Below are 16,857 nucleotides of genomic sequence, written 5' to 3' on the forward strand. Positions count from 1 at the left end.
ATGCAGTTAAGTTATGAAGAAAAATTAAATCAGTGAAACTTCAGCAGTTAGATCATTCATCAACATGCCACTTGCAAATTTTCCATGTTTCTCTGTAATGCTTTAGCAAATGTGGAAAGAGAAGTATTTGGCAAAAATTTAAAAGGCAGCAGTTATTAGCTAATGGGTACTTAAACCCTGAATCTTTGCAATGAAATAAGTATTCTGTACTGGGCTGTTAAATGACCAGGCAGCCTTGGTGATGAAGAAATAGATTTCCAATCCAGAGATGTAGAAATACATTCACATCTCGTCTAATTGTTTCAAGGATGTGAAAAAAAATCTGATAGTACCAATCAAAACCTATGATATAGAGTTTCAGTTAGTCAATTGTAGGGCAACATTGAAATCAGCAATAATAAAAGGAACAGCCCAGAAAGTCTTGGGTGGATAACAGTGGGGGAACTTCATTTACTCCAAGTTTGGTGTAAAAATGATGTGGTAATATTAGAATGTACTGGTTATAATTATTTAAACCAGCCGAGAGTACGAGAAACTACTTTGTGTCTTTAAAATACCATATTTGAAAAATATTCCTCCTACCCAGTAAAGAAAAAATCATGTACTGAATCAGATTCCAAAGGTGGCGAAGTACGATCATCAAACCCAAAACTGAAATGAAGAGTGCTAGACCCTGTGAGAAAATAAGATACACTGGGTCTGCACTTTTGTTCATAACTTATCCATTAAATACTTTAGTTAATGCACAACTGTGCAGAGTGGTGAGAAGGCAATTACATGGAATAATGCAAAAACTGTTATCCTTAGTAAAGCATTTTGTGTAAGTACATGAAGGTAGCACAAAGTAGTAGGCTGCAACTATTCATTCAAGGATAGAATATCTTTTCTCTTTATTGATGTGTTTCAGTTGACATCCTTGGAGTGACAACAAGGGCGGAGTAACGGTGAGTTTCCCTGCTCTCCCCTGGTGCCTAGCGTTCCTAAAGGCAGTGATTCATGAAGATTGGTGAGCAACTACAGCCCTCCACTTCCTTGCCCACATGTTCTTTTACCTTTGAGCAAAGACAGCAAAGTCTAGATCTACTGCTCAGCACTATTTAAACATCAGTGTGGACCCATTTACTTCTGTTTGACAATTAGAAAACTTAGACTTAAATAGAGATTAATAAATTTCTGATTAACAATAACATAAAGTGTTATGGGGATAGCATAGGTAAAAGGCATTGAAATGTCTGTTCAGCCATGATCATACTGAATAATGGAACAGGCTCGACAGGCCTTCTCCTGTTCCAGTGTTCCTGTAATTTATCAGTAGCCTATTTAACCATGTGGCTTATCACAGCCCAAACTGATCTTATGTCAATGTATCCTTTTCAGCTGGAGCCACTAGCTAGTTATAAGAACGTAAGAAATAGAAGAAAAGACTACATGGTCCATCAAGCCAGCTCTACCATTCAGTATAATCATGGCTGATCTTGGGCTTTGACCGCATTGTTCTGCCCACTCCCATTATCCGTTCACTGAGAGACCAAAAATCTGTCTATCCTAGTCATCAATGTTTCCAACGATAGAGCATCCACAATGCACAGTGAAAGAGAGTTCCAAAGATTCACAATCCTTTGAAAGAAGAAATTTCTCTTTATCCCAGTCCTAAATGGTCAGCCCCTTATCCTAAGGCTGTACCCCGTATTTTACACTTTCTGACCAACAAAAACACTCTCTCAGCTTCTACCCCATCAAACCCCTTCAAAAATTTGTAGGTTGTAATGAAATCACCTCTCATTCTTCAGAACTCCAGAGAATATAAACCTAATTGACTTAACTCTCATTATTGGACAGCTCTTTCATTTCAGAGGCAAATTTAGTGAATCTTCGCTATACTGCCTCCAATGCAGTAAATGTGAAGGTCAAAACTTCACACTGTATTCCAAATGTGGTTTCACTTTGTACAACTGTAGCAATGCCTCTTTACTCTTGTACTCCAACGCCCTTGCAATAAAAGCCAACATACCATTTTCCTCCCAAATTGCTTGCTGCACCTGCATGCTGACTTTGTGTTCCTTGTACACGTACAACCAAATTTCTGTGAACATCAACACTTATAACTTTCACATCTTTTAAAAAATATTCAATTTTTCTATTCTTACAATCAAAGTGAATAACCTCACACCTACCTACATTATACTTCACCTGACATCTTGTTGCCACTTACCTAACCTGTCCATATCTCTTTGCAGTCTCTCTCTGTATCCTCCCCCCAGCTTAACTTTCTACTAGCTTGGTATTATCAGCTAACTTAGAGACATTATTACTGAATATTCATTTAAGTCATTAATTTAGATTGTAAAGTTTATTATTAAAATTTAAGATTTATCAAAAGCAGAACACCAGTTGAATTGTACCCTTCCCAGACATGCTGTCCTAAGTTAAATCAACTAATTTAGAACAAACCATGGAATAAATTTGCGGCCTTCTTAATTTGCTTGGCTCAGTTCCGCACCATATGATCCTCTGAGCCATCAGGAAACACATCCAACTGCCAATAAATTCCTAATTAGTAATGAGCAGAAAATGCAGCCTACTGTCGCCATGCACAAAACTCATTCAGATGCATGATTGAGCATGACAATGAGGTGCATGACATTATGGTCAAGCTGGTCTACCGTAAGCGTAGAATTCTTTTGCAAACATTTAAATCTCCACTGACCTGTGACAAAGGTGCAGCTGAACCAGCTTCATTACCATCCACTTCCAATGCAGTGGAACTGTAGCCTGCTGCTGGTTTCTTCACATCTTTGTCCACGGAAACTGCTGATCCAATCTGACTGTTACTATTGCCTGAACTGTTGCTCATTAGGTTCAAATTGAGGTTGCTCTTGTCCAATGTTTGAGCTTCGTGACAAGCTGGGTGAGACAGGGCATCTGCAGCTGTTGCTGTTGATAGCAACTGAGTCTCTGTCTTCAGAGCATCATAAGCCTCACTCAACTCGGCCACAGCCTTTATAAGGATATGCAGAACAAAATAGAGAATAGACAATATTCTTTATCCACGTGCGGCAATGATTTGTAAATAAGATTTAATATTTAATTTATAATAAATGGATTATTTACCATCGTATTATTTTTAAAAGGGTAAATATTTACTCCTTGTTTAGTTCTGTTTTACCAAGAAGATCTTTTTGGAAAATATTTGAGTCTTACGCTTATACATCAAATCATGAGTTGCCTTTTTTCTCAGTTTCTACTACATACCAACTAAGTCTGTAGATTCCCAATGAGCAAAAATGTCTAAGATCTTCAAAATGTGATCCATCAGAATAGTGAACATATCACGGTCAAGATCATAACTATACCAATGTCATTGCTGACATTGAAATCACACAAAGAAGTCTGGAAATGCAACATTAGCAATTGAATTGTTAAAAAAAAGTACGTAGGATACAATTAATTAATTATGATTTATTTATTAAATTGTGCCTCAAGGAAATATAGTTTGAAAATAACTGGGAGTAAAAGGTCTATCCTGTAGAAGAACAGGTCAGAGACTGGGAATTCTGCAGCAAGTAACTCACTTCCTGACTCCCAAAAGCCTATCCACCATTTATAAGGCAGGAATGTGATAGAATATTCCCCACTAGCCTGGCTGGATGCAATTCCAACATACTAAAAGTTTGACACGATCCAGGACAAAACAGTTCACTTGACTGGCACTCCATCTTCCACATTCAACATCCATTCTCTCCCTGGCACCAATGTACCATTTACAAGAGGCACGACAGGAACTAATCAAGGCTCCTTTGACAGCACCTTCTAAATGCATGACCATTACGAATTTGGACAAGGTCAGCAGATGTGTGGGAACATTACCTCCTAGAAGTTTCTCTTCAAACCACACACCATCCTGACTTGGAAGTATATTCTCCCACTGCTGTTGGGTCAAAATCCTGGAACTCCCACCCTAACAACACTGTGGATATCCCTGCCCCTCAGGGGCTATAGCAGTCAAGAAGCAATTCAAAACCATCTTTTCAAGGGCAATTGAGGATGGGCAATCAGTGTTGGCCTAGCAAACGATGCCCACATCCTATGAAAAAACCTACCTTCTCCATCATGGAGAACCATTCTTCAAAACACCCTAGCTCTTCCTGAGACTTTTCTCCTTCAATTCATTGCAAACTGGCACTCTGTTCCTTTTATAATCAAGACCAAACTGACAACTTTATCATCCCCCAACATCCCAGTTCTGAAGTGACTGCCTCCATGTAGCCTGCCAGCCACAGTTGATGCTGACACTCCTTCCCCTTTCTATCTCCTTCTCCACCAGCCCTATTCTGCCACCCCAGTTCCTTTAATTTCCTTCACTGTGATCTGCTTTTATCCTCCACTCTGCTTTCAGTGCTGTTAAAACACAGATGTGGTTATGAATGCACCTGAACTGAGCTTTGCTCCCTTTCCCCAATGTTGCAGTTAATAGACCAGAAGCCTTTATTTTCAGTCAGTCTCTTGTCTTTTTGTGTTGCTAAACTCTACGATTTCCATTAGAGATCTGCTCTGACTGCAGGTGGGTTTACTCAATGTTTGCCAATTAAAAGCTGGCAGATGAAGCATGTTCCAATGTTCTTAGTGGCTGAGAGGTAAACAAGTTTTCTTCCATGAAATTATAAGTAGATGTACAGCTTGACTTTCAGGGCAGGTGAGGGCATAAAATGAGGCAGGTATTCATTGGTGCACCCAAAACATCTGTAACATTAAGCAATCGACTGTGTGCAGGTTTATAAAGAAGGTGACAGATGTATTGGTTGCCAGTTTTCTATAGGTAACCTGAGACAGTGAGCCCAGTTTTAACCCTGTCTGGTTGAGTGTCTTTTAAATGAGTTCACATTTAGCCCAGGGTGACTGGGCGCTGCAATTTCAGACCAGCAGAATTCTCAGGAGTCCAAGGAGTTTGATGAAAGATCACAGACCTTAATAAGGGGGCAGGAATAGCAAATGGGGGCTGTGTGGGTTTCCTCTGGGTACTCCAGTTTTCTCCTATTGTTCAAAGATGCGCAGATTAGATGCATTGGCCATGCTAAATTGCCCCTTAGTATCCCAGGATGTGTAGGTTAGGGGGGATTAGCCACAGTAAATGTGTGGGGTTATGGGGATGGGACAATATAGTTTGTTCCTTCATCTGAATCATGAATATAGAAGTTAAATGGTTGAGGCTGCAGCTCTGATTCCTGTGACATTCCACCAGTTCCAATTTGCCAAGCTGAAAGTGGTCAATGTATTCTGTTTCTCTGTTTCCTATTCATTAACCAATTTTCTATCCAAGCAAACACAACATTCCCCCCCCCACCCCCCACAGCTGTTAGGTTGTGCAGAAGCTTTCATGTTGCACTTTATCAAATGCTCTTTAAAAATGCCCTCCCACCCCAATTCCAGCTGAGAGTGGTGAGGTCAACCCTTGTCCTCAGCTCAGAGCCTAACCTATCCCTAAGATCTTTTGAGAATCCTTTCTTCTGAAGCGTGGCAACAGCAGTGGGCAAATGGCCATTGGACCTATTTCCTCAAATCCTTTTGAGGCTCAAGGTGCCTGGCCAGGTTATCAGTGCCAAAGTGCCAGGGCAGTGCACTGTTGGCACTGCCAAGCTGCGTGACCTGAAGGGAGATTGAATGGGAGGGTCTGGGGGAGGAAGGGGGACTGAGTGGGGGGCTGCGTTGGTTAAATTTCAGGGATGAATGGTGTGGGGCAGAGAGTGCCTCTTGTTGCTGAGGGACTGATGGTGTTTCCTCAACTCTCAGCACCTAACATGCTAGGACCTCTGCCGCAGCATACCCGCTGCAGATCCTGCTGGGAAGCAGGTAAATAGCAGGATCTATTGGAATCAGGCTTCAAGCCTGTTAATTATATTTAAAGCAGTGAATTTGAATATGTGTCAGGTTCCTGCCTGCTCTGGTTCATCCGAGGAATGAAAACAAATAAAGTTCGTCTACTGCCGCAACAGGTCCACAGCAGATGCCATCTCCCTGGCCCTGCACTCAGCCCTGGAATCTTTGCTAGGTGTCTTTGTTAACTAATATGTAATCTACGTAATCTAATAATAGGAATCTGACATAGGTGTCTTTGTTATCTAATAAAGACACCTATGTCAGATTCCTATTTATTGACTACAGCTCCCCCTTCAACACCATTATTCCAATAAAACGCATCTCCAAACTACATGGTCTGGGCCTTGGCACCTCCCTCGGTGACTGGATCCTGAACTTCCTAACTCACAGACCACTATCAGTAAGGATAGGCAACAACACCTCCTCCACGATCATCCTCAACACCAGTGCCCCACGAGGCTGTGTTCTCAGCCCCTTACTATACTCCTTGTACACTATGACTATGGGGCCATATTCCCCTCCAACTCGATTTTCAAGTTTGCTGACAACACCATCACAATGGGTCGGATTTCCAAAAATAATGAGACAGAGTACAGGAATGAGGTAGAGAATCTGGTGAACGGGTACGGCAACAATAATTTCTCCCTCAATGTCAACAAAATGAAGGAGATTGTCATCGACTTCAGGAAGCATTAAGAAGGATATGTCCCTGTCTACATCAATGGGGGACGAAGTAGAAAGGGTCAAGAGCTTCAAGTCTTTAGGTATCCAGATCACCAACAACCAGTCCTGGTACTGCCATGCCGATACTATAGTTACTTTCTCAGAAGACTAAGGAAATTTGGCATGTCAGCTATGGTTCTCACCAATCTTTACAGATGCATCATAGAAAGCATTCTTTCTGGTTATATCTCAGCTTGGTATGGCTCCTGCTCTGCCTAAGGCCACAAGAAACTACAAAAGGTTGTGAATGTAGCCCAATCCATCAAGCAAACCAGCCTCCCATCCATTGATCCTGTCTACACTTTCCACTGCCTCGGCAAAGCAGCCAGCATAATTAAGGATCCCATGCACTGTGGGCATTCTCTTTTCCACCTTCTTCCTTCGGGAAAAAGATACAAAAGTCTGAGGTCATGTACCAACTGACTCAAGAACAGTTTCTTCCCTGTTGCCAACAGACTTTTGAATGGACCTGGGTTCGATTCCCGACTTGTGTGGAGTTTGCACATTCTCCTCGTGTTTCCTCCGGGTGCTCTGGTTTCCTCCCACAGTCCAAAGATGTGCGGGTTAGGTTGATTGGCCATGCTAAATTGACTGTAGATGCATAGGTTAGAGGATTAGTGGGTAAGATATGTACAGATATGGGGTTAGGGCTTGGGTGGGATTGTGGTTGGTGAAGACTTGATGAGCTGAATGCCTCTTTCTATACTGTAGGGTTTCTATTATTCTGTGAAGTATGTCAAACCTGCTTGACAATACAGGACGATACCACAAAGGAGCTGAGGCTCCTTTATAGCGACCTTCTGGTTCCCCAGATCTTCCCATCCAACTCTTCTGTCCACGACCACATACTAAATCTGAAGAGCCTACCCTAAAAGTTGTGCCTGCCTCCTGGAACAAAATTTTCAGCTAACTCTTCTCCATCTCAGTGTCTGAAGTTTGGATCCCAGATAGTGGAAGATCAAGACTCAGCTATTATAAAGACATCAATTATAGACACTTATATTAGCATGATATACCGTCATGTCACTTCATCAAACATTTGTCAAAAATAACTCAAATGCAACCATAACTTTAACCAAAACCAGTACTGTTTTCCCCTTTGTGGTATTTTATGATATATTACCTTTTAAACTTAGCTTAGTGCTTTGGTTGTTTACTACCCAAGCATCTGATGTGAATGGCTGCTGAATTTCACAAGGGGTTTCCTGGGATTGAGGTTGCACTTGCTGGGTGATAACAGAATTTAGTGATGGGTGCCAAGCTGAATCTCCTATGTTACTCTGAGGGCAGATGGCACCTAACTTCCCCTTTTTCAACTCTTTTGCCTGTCTATCTTTGGAAGATGTAAAGTACTCCATAATATCCATGGGATGTTAATGGTGAGCTTTTCAACACAGTAAGTGGAAGGTGGTTCTAAAGGCAGATGGTACATTTTGAAAAATGTTGCTGACTTATCTTGCCTGACATGTTAAAGTTAATAAATTCCATGTTGCATGGTGTAATGTACATGGGATAATGAAGTTGGTACTTACTGTCCTGGGTATCTCCTTCCACTTTACACAGATTTCTCCTTTCAATCCCAAATTGGGTCTCTTTCCCCTGGTTTATTGGTCCCAAAAGCATTTCCCCACTGATGAGCCTAAAAAGTTGGGAGCTCAGCGTCCTGCACCAACCCTCTGAAACATCAATCCTTCTTACTCAAAAATGCATACCTTTAAGCTGCTGTTGGCATTTAAGTCCCACAGCAACTCATTAACTCCCATCCCATAGTCGTGATCTTCAACCTATAGTATTTAAATGAAACTTGGAAAATTTGGTTGGGTCAGCATTGCGAGAATCAGATGATCAGAAATACTATTCCATCATTGTAATCCCATCAGGGGATCATTATAGGAAGTTAGTCTATTTTGCAGAGAAAAGCTACAATGGCTGAGCCCAAGTCTCATCCAACACTAATTCCTGTGTGTTTTCCACTGAGATCACTGCAGTTAGGAAGGTAGATTCTACCTAACTTTCCCTTCCTTGGCCGAGGGACACTGAGGGCCAACTGTATTCCCCAAAGTCTGTCTCATTCGAGATCAGCCAGCGCACCACAGATATGGGATCACCCTTGGATCATTCTGGCTCATATTTAGTGGGTTTACCCCTAAAATCATAGGATTTCTTTCTTTGCTAGAATGAAAATGGTGAAAACAGTAGGTAGAAATTAATTGTCACTTGCTCTGAATTATCTTACAGTTCTTTGTAAAAGCAAGATTAAAACTAAGTTTTACATTTATATTACAAAATTTGACTAATTATTAGCAGACCAGTTAAAGAACCAAGACAAGTAATTGAAATACAAGTGTATAACCTGAGCTTATATGAAATTATACTGAGTTCCACACTCCTGATCAAATAGCACGCAGGGAAAGGAAATTGGGAGCAAGATCTTGAGCTCTGTAAGTGTACTGTTCATCCAACCCAGTGATGATGGAGCAGAGGCTTGAGCTGCTCCAAGACAATGAACTCTTTAAAAGGAATAAATTGACAGGATTTGAGTTTGAACTTTCTAGTACCATATTTCCCACCAGCTGTTGCTAATTGTATAACATCATTGCTGTCCACCTGTATATAGAATAAAGCCTTAAATTTTACATCTGTTTTTGAGTTGTGCGTTCATTCTGAATTTCCAACTTTTGCCACACTGTGCTTGCTCCATGACTGAGGCTAAATCTGCATTTGTAGCTATGAACAGTTATTCAAATGAAGTTAGGAAACTAAAGAAACATTTTCCCCTGGCTGGCTTTGCTTCAGCATGGTAACAAAACACCTTGATTGTACCATTAGCAGAATTCTAGGCCGTATATGCCATGTTCATATAAGGCTTTTCCTAGAAATGTTAGTCCTTTACTTGGCATCCCATTAGTTTGAAATTGTAAGGTTGCTACTGGAGTCGCAGTATCACTGAGCTTTGTAAATCCCCTTAGAAAGGAGAAACTTACAGTCAAGTGTTTCCATTTTATGGGGTTATCATATCTCTGAAATGCCTACCAAAATACAAACACTGGGGCGGCATGGTGGCATGCTGATTAGCACTGCTGCCCCACAGCGCCAAGGACCCAGGTTTGATTTCGGCTTGGGAGTCTGTACGTTCTCCCCCTGTCTGCGTGGGTTTTCTTCGGGTGCTTTGGTTTCCTCCCGCAGTTCAAAAGATGTTCTGGTTATCTGCATTGATTATGCTAGATTTTCCCTCAGTGTACCCGAACTGGCGCTGGAATGTGGCGACTAGGAGATTTTCACAGTAACCTCATTACAGTGTTAATGTAAGCCTACTTGTGACGCTAATAAATAAACTCAAACTTAAAGAATTAGGGATCAACAGGGTTTAGGTGACTGCATTTTATCTTTGGTTATAGCCTATTCCTTTTGCCCCTGAGTAACCTTGATGTAAAGGAAAACTCATTTCACTGAAAACATTAAAACATTTATCAGTTAAAGTATACAGCCATCTGCCTAAGAAAATATTCCAATGAAAGTACACTGCAATTTCTGGAAAGTTTTGATGTTTGTCACTAGTTGTTAACATCAATACTTGAATAAGTATTACCTGCTGGATAGTCTCAGTTGGCAATGGAGCATTTCCCTCTTCTACTGCCAATGCAGCTGTGTTTGTAGGCACTGGACCTGCTGGATTTATGGATGGGGATGTAGCTCTGGCATTATCTTCCTGTTGTTGAGACTGTTCCACTTCAGTGTGAATCTCTTCAGTTGTTTCTGCTTCCACTTCTTCCTCTTCTTCTTCCAGTTCAGTTGTCTCCTCTTCAACTGTGGGTTTAAAGAGTACAAATTCTCATGTAGACCTGGTTGATACTGCAGTGCCAGTGTATGAATATCAATCAGCTGGCAGCAACGTCAATACAAAATTGCTGGCTCTTCCTGGCAGTGGCCACAGCGAATCCTGTAATAGTGTTGCCACCATCTGCACAAAACCTCGATGCCAGGAGCAGGTGGCACTAACATAACATTCAGCATAATATAAAAACAGCTTGGAGCCTGAGTAAACATTCAGCAATTTTGAGATTATGGTGGATGATTTTCATTCAGTGCTATGCCCAGCAAAATCATGAACATGTTTTTTATAAGGGATTTATAATTTTGTAACCCACATCAGGAACAGAGGAATTTTTTTCCCTACAGGGGCTCAAATTTCCAGGGACTGGTAAGGGCAGATTATCAGTGTAACTCTGAAATGCCAGCAATGGATTGCAATCTGAATTGGAACACAGATACCAGGTTTCCATCCCTCACAACTTCCCTCCCAGAAACGCATTTCGGCCATAAGTTGGGGCAGAGAGGGTGCATCCATTAGGTCAATGGGGGATTTTGGGAGCCTGTTTGAAGGAGTTTCCAGGGTGCCCTGGGAATTCTGCCCAGTTCACCATTTGCTTGGGTTCAGTGAGATCTATAACTGCTGAGAGCAAGAGAACATCAAGCCCATTGTTCTCTCCATAAATGTTTTTTCATTCTTGCATCAGTCCAGTGATCCATCTTAAAGTGAATGCTAAAATTACTGGTAGAAGGTTTCCCCAGAATTTTAAACTAACATTCAGTTTCAGGTGATGATCAACATTTGATGCATTTGAAGCATTTCTGGTTTTTATTTCTATTTTCCAGATTTGCCCTTATTGTTTTCATTACTTGAGCTTTATCTTGACCTATATCAGGCAGCATGGTGGCGCAGTGGTTAGCACTGCTGCCTCACAGCTCCAGAGACCTGGATTCAATTCCTGACTTGAGTCACTGTCTGTGTGGAGTTTGCACATTCTCCCGTGTCTGCTTCGGTTTCCTCTGGGTGCTTCAGTTTCCTCCCACAGTCCAATGATGTGCAGATTAGGTGCATTGTCACTTACTGTCAGGGGATGCTTAGGATAGAGGGATTTGCAGGGTAAATATATGGGATTACGGGAATAGGGCCGAGGTAGGATTGTTGTCGGTGCAGATTCGATGGCCAAATGGCCTCCTTCTACACTGCAGCAGTTCTATTCTATTCTATTCTAACAAGAGAGATAATGATCAACTTTTATCGATGCAATGTGAGAAACAATAATTATCTTCGTCCACTATTTCAGCACCAAGGTCTGGGCTGCAATTGAGAATTACCTGACAAGATCTTGATGATTGTAAGAGCCAATTGTAAAATATTTTAAAATTTCTGCCTCACTTAGAAAGTCCACAAAGATGCTCAGAGAAATGGAAAATCAAATAGAGTTATGATGTCTTGTTGGGCTAGTGCCAAAGAAACTTTCACCTGCCCTGCACTTAACTTAAAACTGTTTAGTACTACCACTGCCTAAAAATAATGTAAATATTTTCTTCCCCAACATTGACATCCCTGAGAAGATTCACCACAGCCAAAAAGAAACTCCAATGAGAAAAGCCGTGACATTAAAAAGAGGCAAATGCACATAACTGTAAATTTTGCATTTCAATCACTCCGAGCAGAGAATTCAATATGAAGGGAATGCAAGTCGGAGGAAATATGTTGCAGTGTTGAAGCACTACCACCAACTCAATTTCCCTTCAAGTTTTGCTCAGCTGTATTGGAAATTGATAATGGAAACATTGGTGAGAGTTTTATGCTCACCAGCGACTTTTTAGGCTGGGGGGAGTTGGGAGAGTAGATTGAAATTGGAGGAAAGAAATACCATCTGGGTCCCCACCCACCCCAACCACAACGCAGCTTTATGCCATCCCGTCCCCATTTGAAGCTCTTAACTGGCCAATTATTGGTTTCTTATGACCCTGCTCCCGCCCAGTCTCAATTTTTAGGCTGGTTAGAGAATTGAATTTGTGTGGGGGAAAGCTCAGTTAGATCCTGGATAGGAACAGGCCCATCAGAAACCCCCTCTCTGAAGTCAGGTGCCCTACCTGGCCTCAGGATCTCTTTCCCACCCCTCACAGACCTTTACTCCAAGTGTCCAAGACCCTGATTGCTCCGTTTGCACTATTCGAAGCGATTCCACCCTGGGGCTCCTTGAACTTCTTGGACTTGCTGGTGCCCATCCCTGATCACCTCCTGCATGACTTCTTCTGTACACTGTAGCGCTGTTGCTGCAGGGACTGTAGAACTGCCAGTCAAATGGCCAGCAACTCTCTAAAGCCAGATGGCCCCCCAAGTCAGGGTTGGAAATGTTGCCTGCAGCCACTTAACACTCTTTCAAGCATGAAATGGATGCAGGGCACTCAGAATCAGCGGAGATGTGGTCCCTACCAAATCTTCAGATAGCAGGAAGCAAGGACTCGCCATCTGAAAGATTCAGCTCATAAACTGTACTCATCAATCACCATCTGAAAGAACAAAATAAGTTTTTATTTTCCCCTTTAGGCCTGTAACCTGGTGGAGCAGATTACCCAGTCTTTACAGAACCCATCTGCTATCATTCCACTCTTTCCAATGGATTGAAATGGAAGGGGTGGGATGGCAGGGGGCCATTGCTGGTGTGGATTCTACAACAGAGGATCTACTCTGCCAGAATGCTAGCCATGCGGTAAAGATGAAATGTACCCCACAGAACTTCGCTGAATGACTAAATGCTGATGAATAAGCTGTGGCCTGACCCAAACTGTATTTTCTAGTTTCATGTCAGAGCAGTTACATTGATTAACCAACTTAAATTAACTAACATAAATCAACCAAAAAGTCAATATTGCTACCAACATTTTAAGGAGCACACAGGAGCTTATTATTCAGCATGAAAAGTACATGATTTAACTTTGTTTTGGAACTTGTTCTCACATTTCTGAAAATCAATCTCTCTGAGAAGCTTTTCTTCCTTCTTAAATTCAACTGAAAAGTGATCCATATCCTCAAAGCCATGTTCTATTTTCTCCATGTGGGATATTTTTGATGCTTCAGAAATCCTAAAAAAATGTCATTAGGTTAATGCACATCTGCATTGAAAGTAGTTTTAAAGGTAATTGTCCTTATTTTATAAGAAAAATGTTTTATAAAAAAACGTGCTGTGTCACTGGGTACTTACTTTTTGATCAGAGGTTTTGTGTTCTGTAAAATAAAACATACTTTTTATTAAATATTCAAAATACTCTTCAAAACAAACATTTAATTCATCAGGTAGGATGGAATTGCAACAATTCTGTGGAATATTAGAGGGGGATTAGGTAACATTTATCAGAAATTCCTTGCCTGCTGTTCTGATGGTGGCATTAAACCTCTGCCAAAATAATGAAATCTAAATTAATCCAGATTTTGGCTTCTGGTACTCTGTATCTCACAAGTAGCAGATTCACCATGCTAGCCCCACACCACAATGGCTGGAGCATCAGGAGGCATCGCCCAGAGTCGTGTCAACTTAACAGGGAATTATTGCAAACAAGATGGAGGGGAGCAGTACTGAAGAAAAGAGAATTTCTATTATTATATAATACTTTTCAAGCAAAGTATCAAACATAATTGACTGAAAAGTCATCTTCTATTGGGAAAGTTTTCAACAGGCAACTCACTTTCACTTGTGTTCTTTACTGCCAACAAGAACAAGAACAGCACAACCATGGCTACACCAACATATTTAAGTTCTCTACACTCAATACTAACTTGGATATATACCTTTCTCTTCACTTCCACAGAATCAAAATCCTGGCCTTCATTACAAAACATCATCATGGAACCACACTCAGCATTGGGGGCCCCCCATTTTCTTAGGTAATGAGGGCTGGACAGCAAATGTGAGTCATGGAATCCCTATGTTATAGAAGGCCATTCAGCCCATTGAGTGTGCACTGATCACAATCCCACCCAGGCCCTATTCCCATTATCAATTTATTTTGATAATCCCCCTGATACTAGGATGGCCAAGCAACCTAACCCGCACATCTTTGGACTGTAGAAGGAAACCGGAGCACCTGGAGGAAACCCATGCAGAAACAGGGAGAACATGCAAACTCAACACAGACAGTGACCCAAGACCGGAATCGAACCTAAGTCTCTGGCACTGTGAGGCAGCAATGTTAACCACTGTGCCACCGTGCCGCCCCAAACTCAAGAACAAAGAAAAAAAAGGTAAAATCAGCAGATGAGAGGAAAGGTTATTAATTTTAAGGTTATGTATTTCTTTGTTGGGCATTACCATAGAATAGGGAGTGATCTTTGGCTTGGTGGTAGGATTGCCATCTGTGATGCTGCTGTGTCTTTAAGAAATGTATTTTAATCATGTTTCTCTGCAGTTTTTAAGCAGGTCTAGCCTTTCTGGTTTTGATGCCATGTTGTCTGTATCGGGGTCTTTCATTGTTGCTGAAGCCACTTTTTGTTTTCATTTCAGATCTCCAGCATCAACAGTCTTTAGTTTTTATTATTATGAAGCTTGTGAGATTATTTATGAAGCTTGTGACCTGCCTGCATCATCATCAATGGGCTTGGCTTAATTGATCTCCACACCTGTTTGCATGCCATATTGAATACTATGGCCACGGTATATAGTAGTTTCTGTGAGGAAATGTTATAGTAGGCGTATGGGGTAAACTTTGTTTTTGCTGGAACATCATTAGTCATTTTTATGAAATGATGTGGCAGCAACAGTTGCTGACATTGATCTTGGCAACTGCATTGATTGAAGTTCTGGAACACTAATGGGTGGCAGAAAAGGGCAATTTGATGCTGCAGTCAAATTGATTGTTGGCTCTCTTACAATACTACACAGGTAACATTGACATTTCATAATTGCCTTTTCATATTACAAAGTTAAAACTAAGATATCCCTTTTTTCAAGTTCAACTGTTAACATCTAATAAGATTTGAGTACTATTGAGTGTAGACATGGAAGGATAGAGCAGATGGGTGTGTGGCTGAAGAGATGGTGGATGAGGGAAGACTTTAGATTCCTGGGATATTGGGAGCTGTTTTTGGGAAGAGGGGTCTGGACAGGCCGAATGGGGATCTGTACAGGCCAAATGGTTTTCACCTCAACAGAACCAGAACCAATGCCTCTGCAGGGTGATTTGCTCTTGCTACTGAATAGGGTTTAAGCTAGGCAGGGGTCAGGAACCAGGGTGTAACATTAGCAGGGTGCATAAGGGATTGAGAGAGATAGATAACACTTAACTAAGAAGTAATAAGATAAGATGGGGCCAAAGTAAGAAGAAACGCGCTAAGATACGAATGAGGTTTAAAGTACATGTATGTAAACACACAGAGTGTTAGGTAAGGTTAATGAGCTTCAGACAGATAGTCACATATGAATATGATGTTCTGGCAACAAAGGAGACCTAACTTAAGAAAGGGTAGGACTGGATACGAAACATTTTTAGATGCAAGGTGTTCAAGAAAGATAGGGGAGGGGAGAAAGGAGAATTGGTAGCAGTATTGATTAAAGAGAATATGACAGTGTTTTAGTGCTTTAAAGAAAATGGACTGGATTTTACACCCACACCCATCCCAAAACCATAAAATCCCGCCCAAGGTCAACGGTCCATGGTGCGCCCTCACCAATTCCTGTGGCAGGCGGGACAGTAAATTTGCTCCAAGATGTCTTGGAGTAGTCAAGGAGATAATCTATTTGGTTAAAGTTAAGAAATATTAGAGGTACCTTGACATTACTGGGTGTATTCCACAAGCCACCAACTATCCAGAAAAATCTAGAGTAACAAATTTATAGAGAAATTTCTGAAAGATGCAAAAACTACTGAGTAATGATATTATGGAACTTTAATTTCCTGAGATAATAATAAAGTACAGCGCAAAGAGGAGGAAGAGTTTCTGAAGTTCATTCAGGAGATTTCTTGATTAACGTGTTCCTAGACCAATGACAAAGAGACATGCTGGATGTAGTTCTGCAGAATGAGGTGCATTAACTGGAGTATCAGTAGTGGAACATTTAGAGAATAGTAATCATAGTATCACAATTTTAGGTTAACTATGATAAAGAAGAAGGAACAATCTTAAACAAAAATACTCAATTTAGAAAGTCCAATTTCAGTGGGTTGACAATTGATCTAGCCCAGGTGAATTGGAATCAAAGATTGGTAAGTAAAACTGTAATGTAACAATATCTACCTTTAAAGGTTCAGGTAAAGCTTTATTCTCACAAAGGGGATAGGTAGAAAAAACAAAGCCAGAGCTCCCTAAGTGATGAAAGAGATTGAGAATAAGATGAAGCAGAGAAAGGGAACAAATTGTAGATATTAGGCTGATGATTCAAGTCAGAAGCAGAGTGAGAATAGTAGGTTCAGAGGGGAAAGGGAAAGGGAATAAGAAGGGCAAGTGGA

At 41.1% G+C, this 16,857-nt stretch overlaps 1 protein-coding gene across 3 annotated transcripts in view; it reads right to left on the reverse strand.

The window, feature by feature from the left end:
- The window catches only part of trim55a (tripartite motif containing 55a), a 65,528-nt gene that overhangs the window by 13,898 nt on the left and 34,773 nt on the right, over positions 1–16,857 (reverse strand). The window contains exons 6-10 of one of the 3 annotated variants that reach the window (XM_080194145.1): positions 13,620–13,642; positions 13,376–13,500; positions 10,187–10,404; positions 2,708–2,998; positions 583–673 (exon numbers count right to left, since the gene is read on the reverse strand). In XM_080194145.1, coding sequence (XP_080050271.1) covers positions 583–673; positions 2,708–2,998; positions 10,187–10,404; positions 13,376–13,500; positions 13,620–13,642 — 748 coding nt within the window. The remainder of the gene's footprint in view (positions 1–582; positions 674–2,707; positions 2,999–10,186; positions 10,405–13,375; positions 13,501–13,619; positions 13,643–16,857) is intronic. The other 2 variants (XM_080194144.1, XM_080194146.1) reach the window with 2 other exon arrangements.

Source organism: Carcharhinus amblyrhynchos, chromosome 8, assembly GCF_965287045.1.
Source record: "Carcharhinus amblyrhynchos chromosome 8, sCarAmb.v2.hapA, whole genome shotgun sequence".
Lineage (NCBI taxonomy): Eukaryota > Metazoa > Chordata > Chondrichthyes > Carcharhiniformes > Carcharhinidae > Carcharhinus > Carcharhinus amblyrhynchos.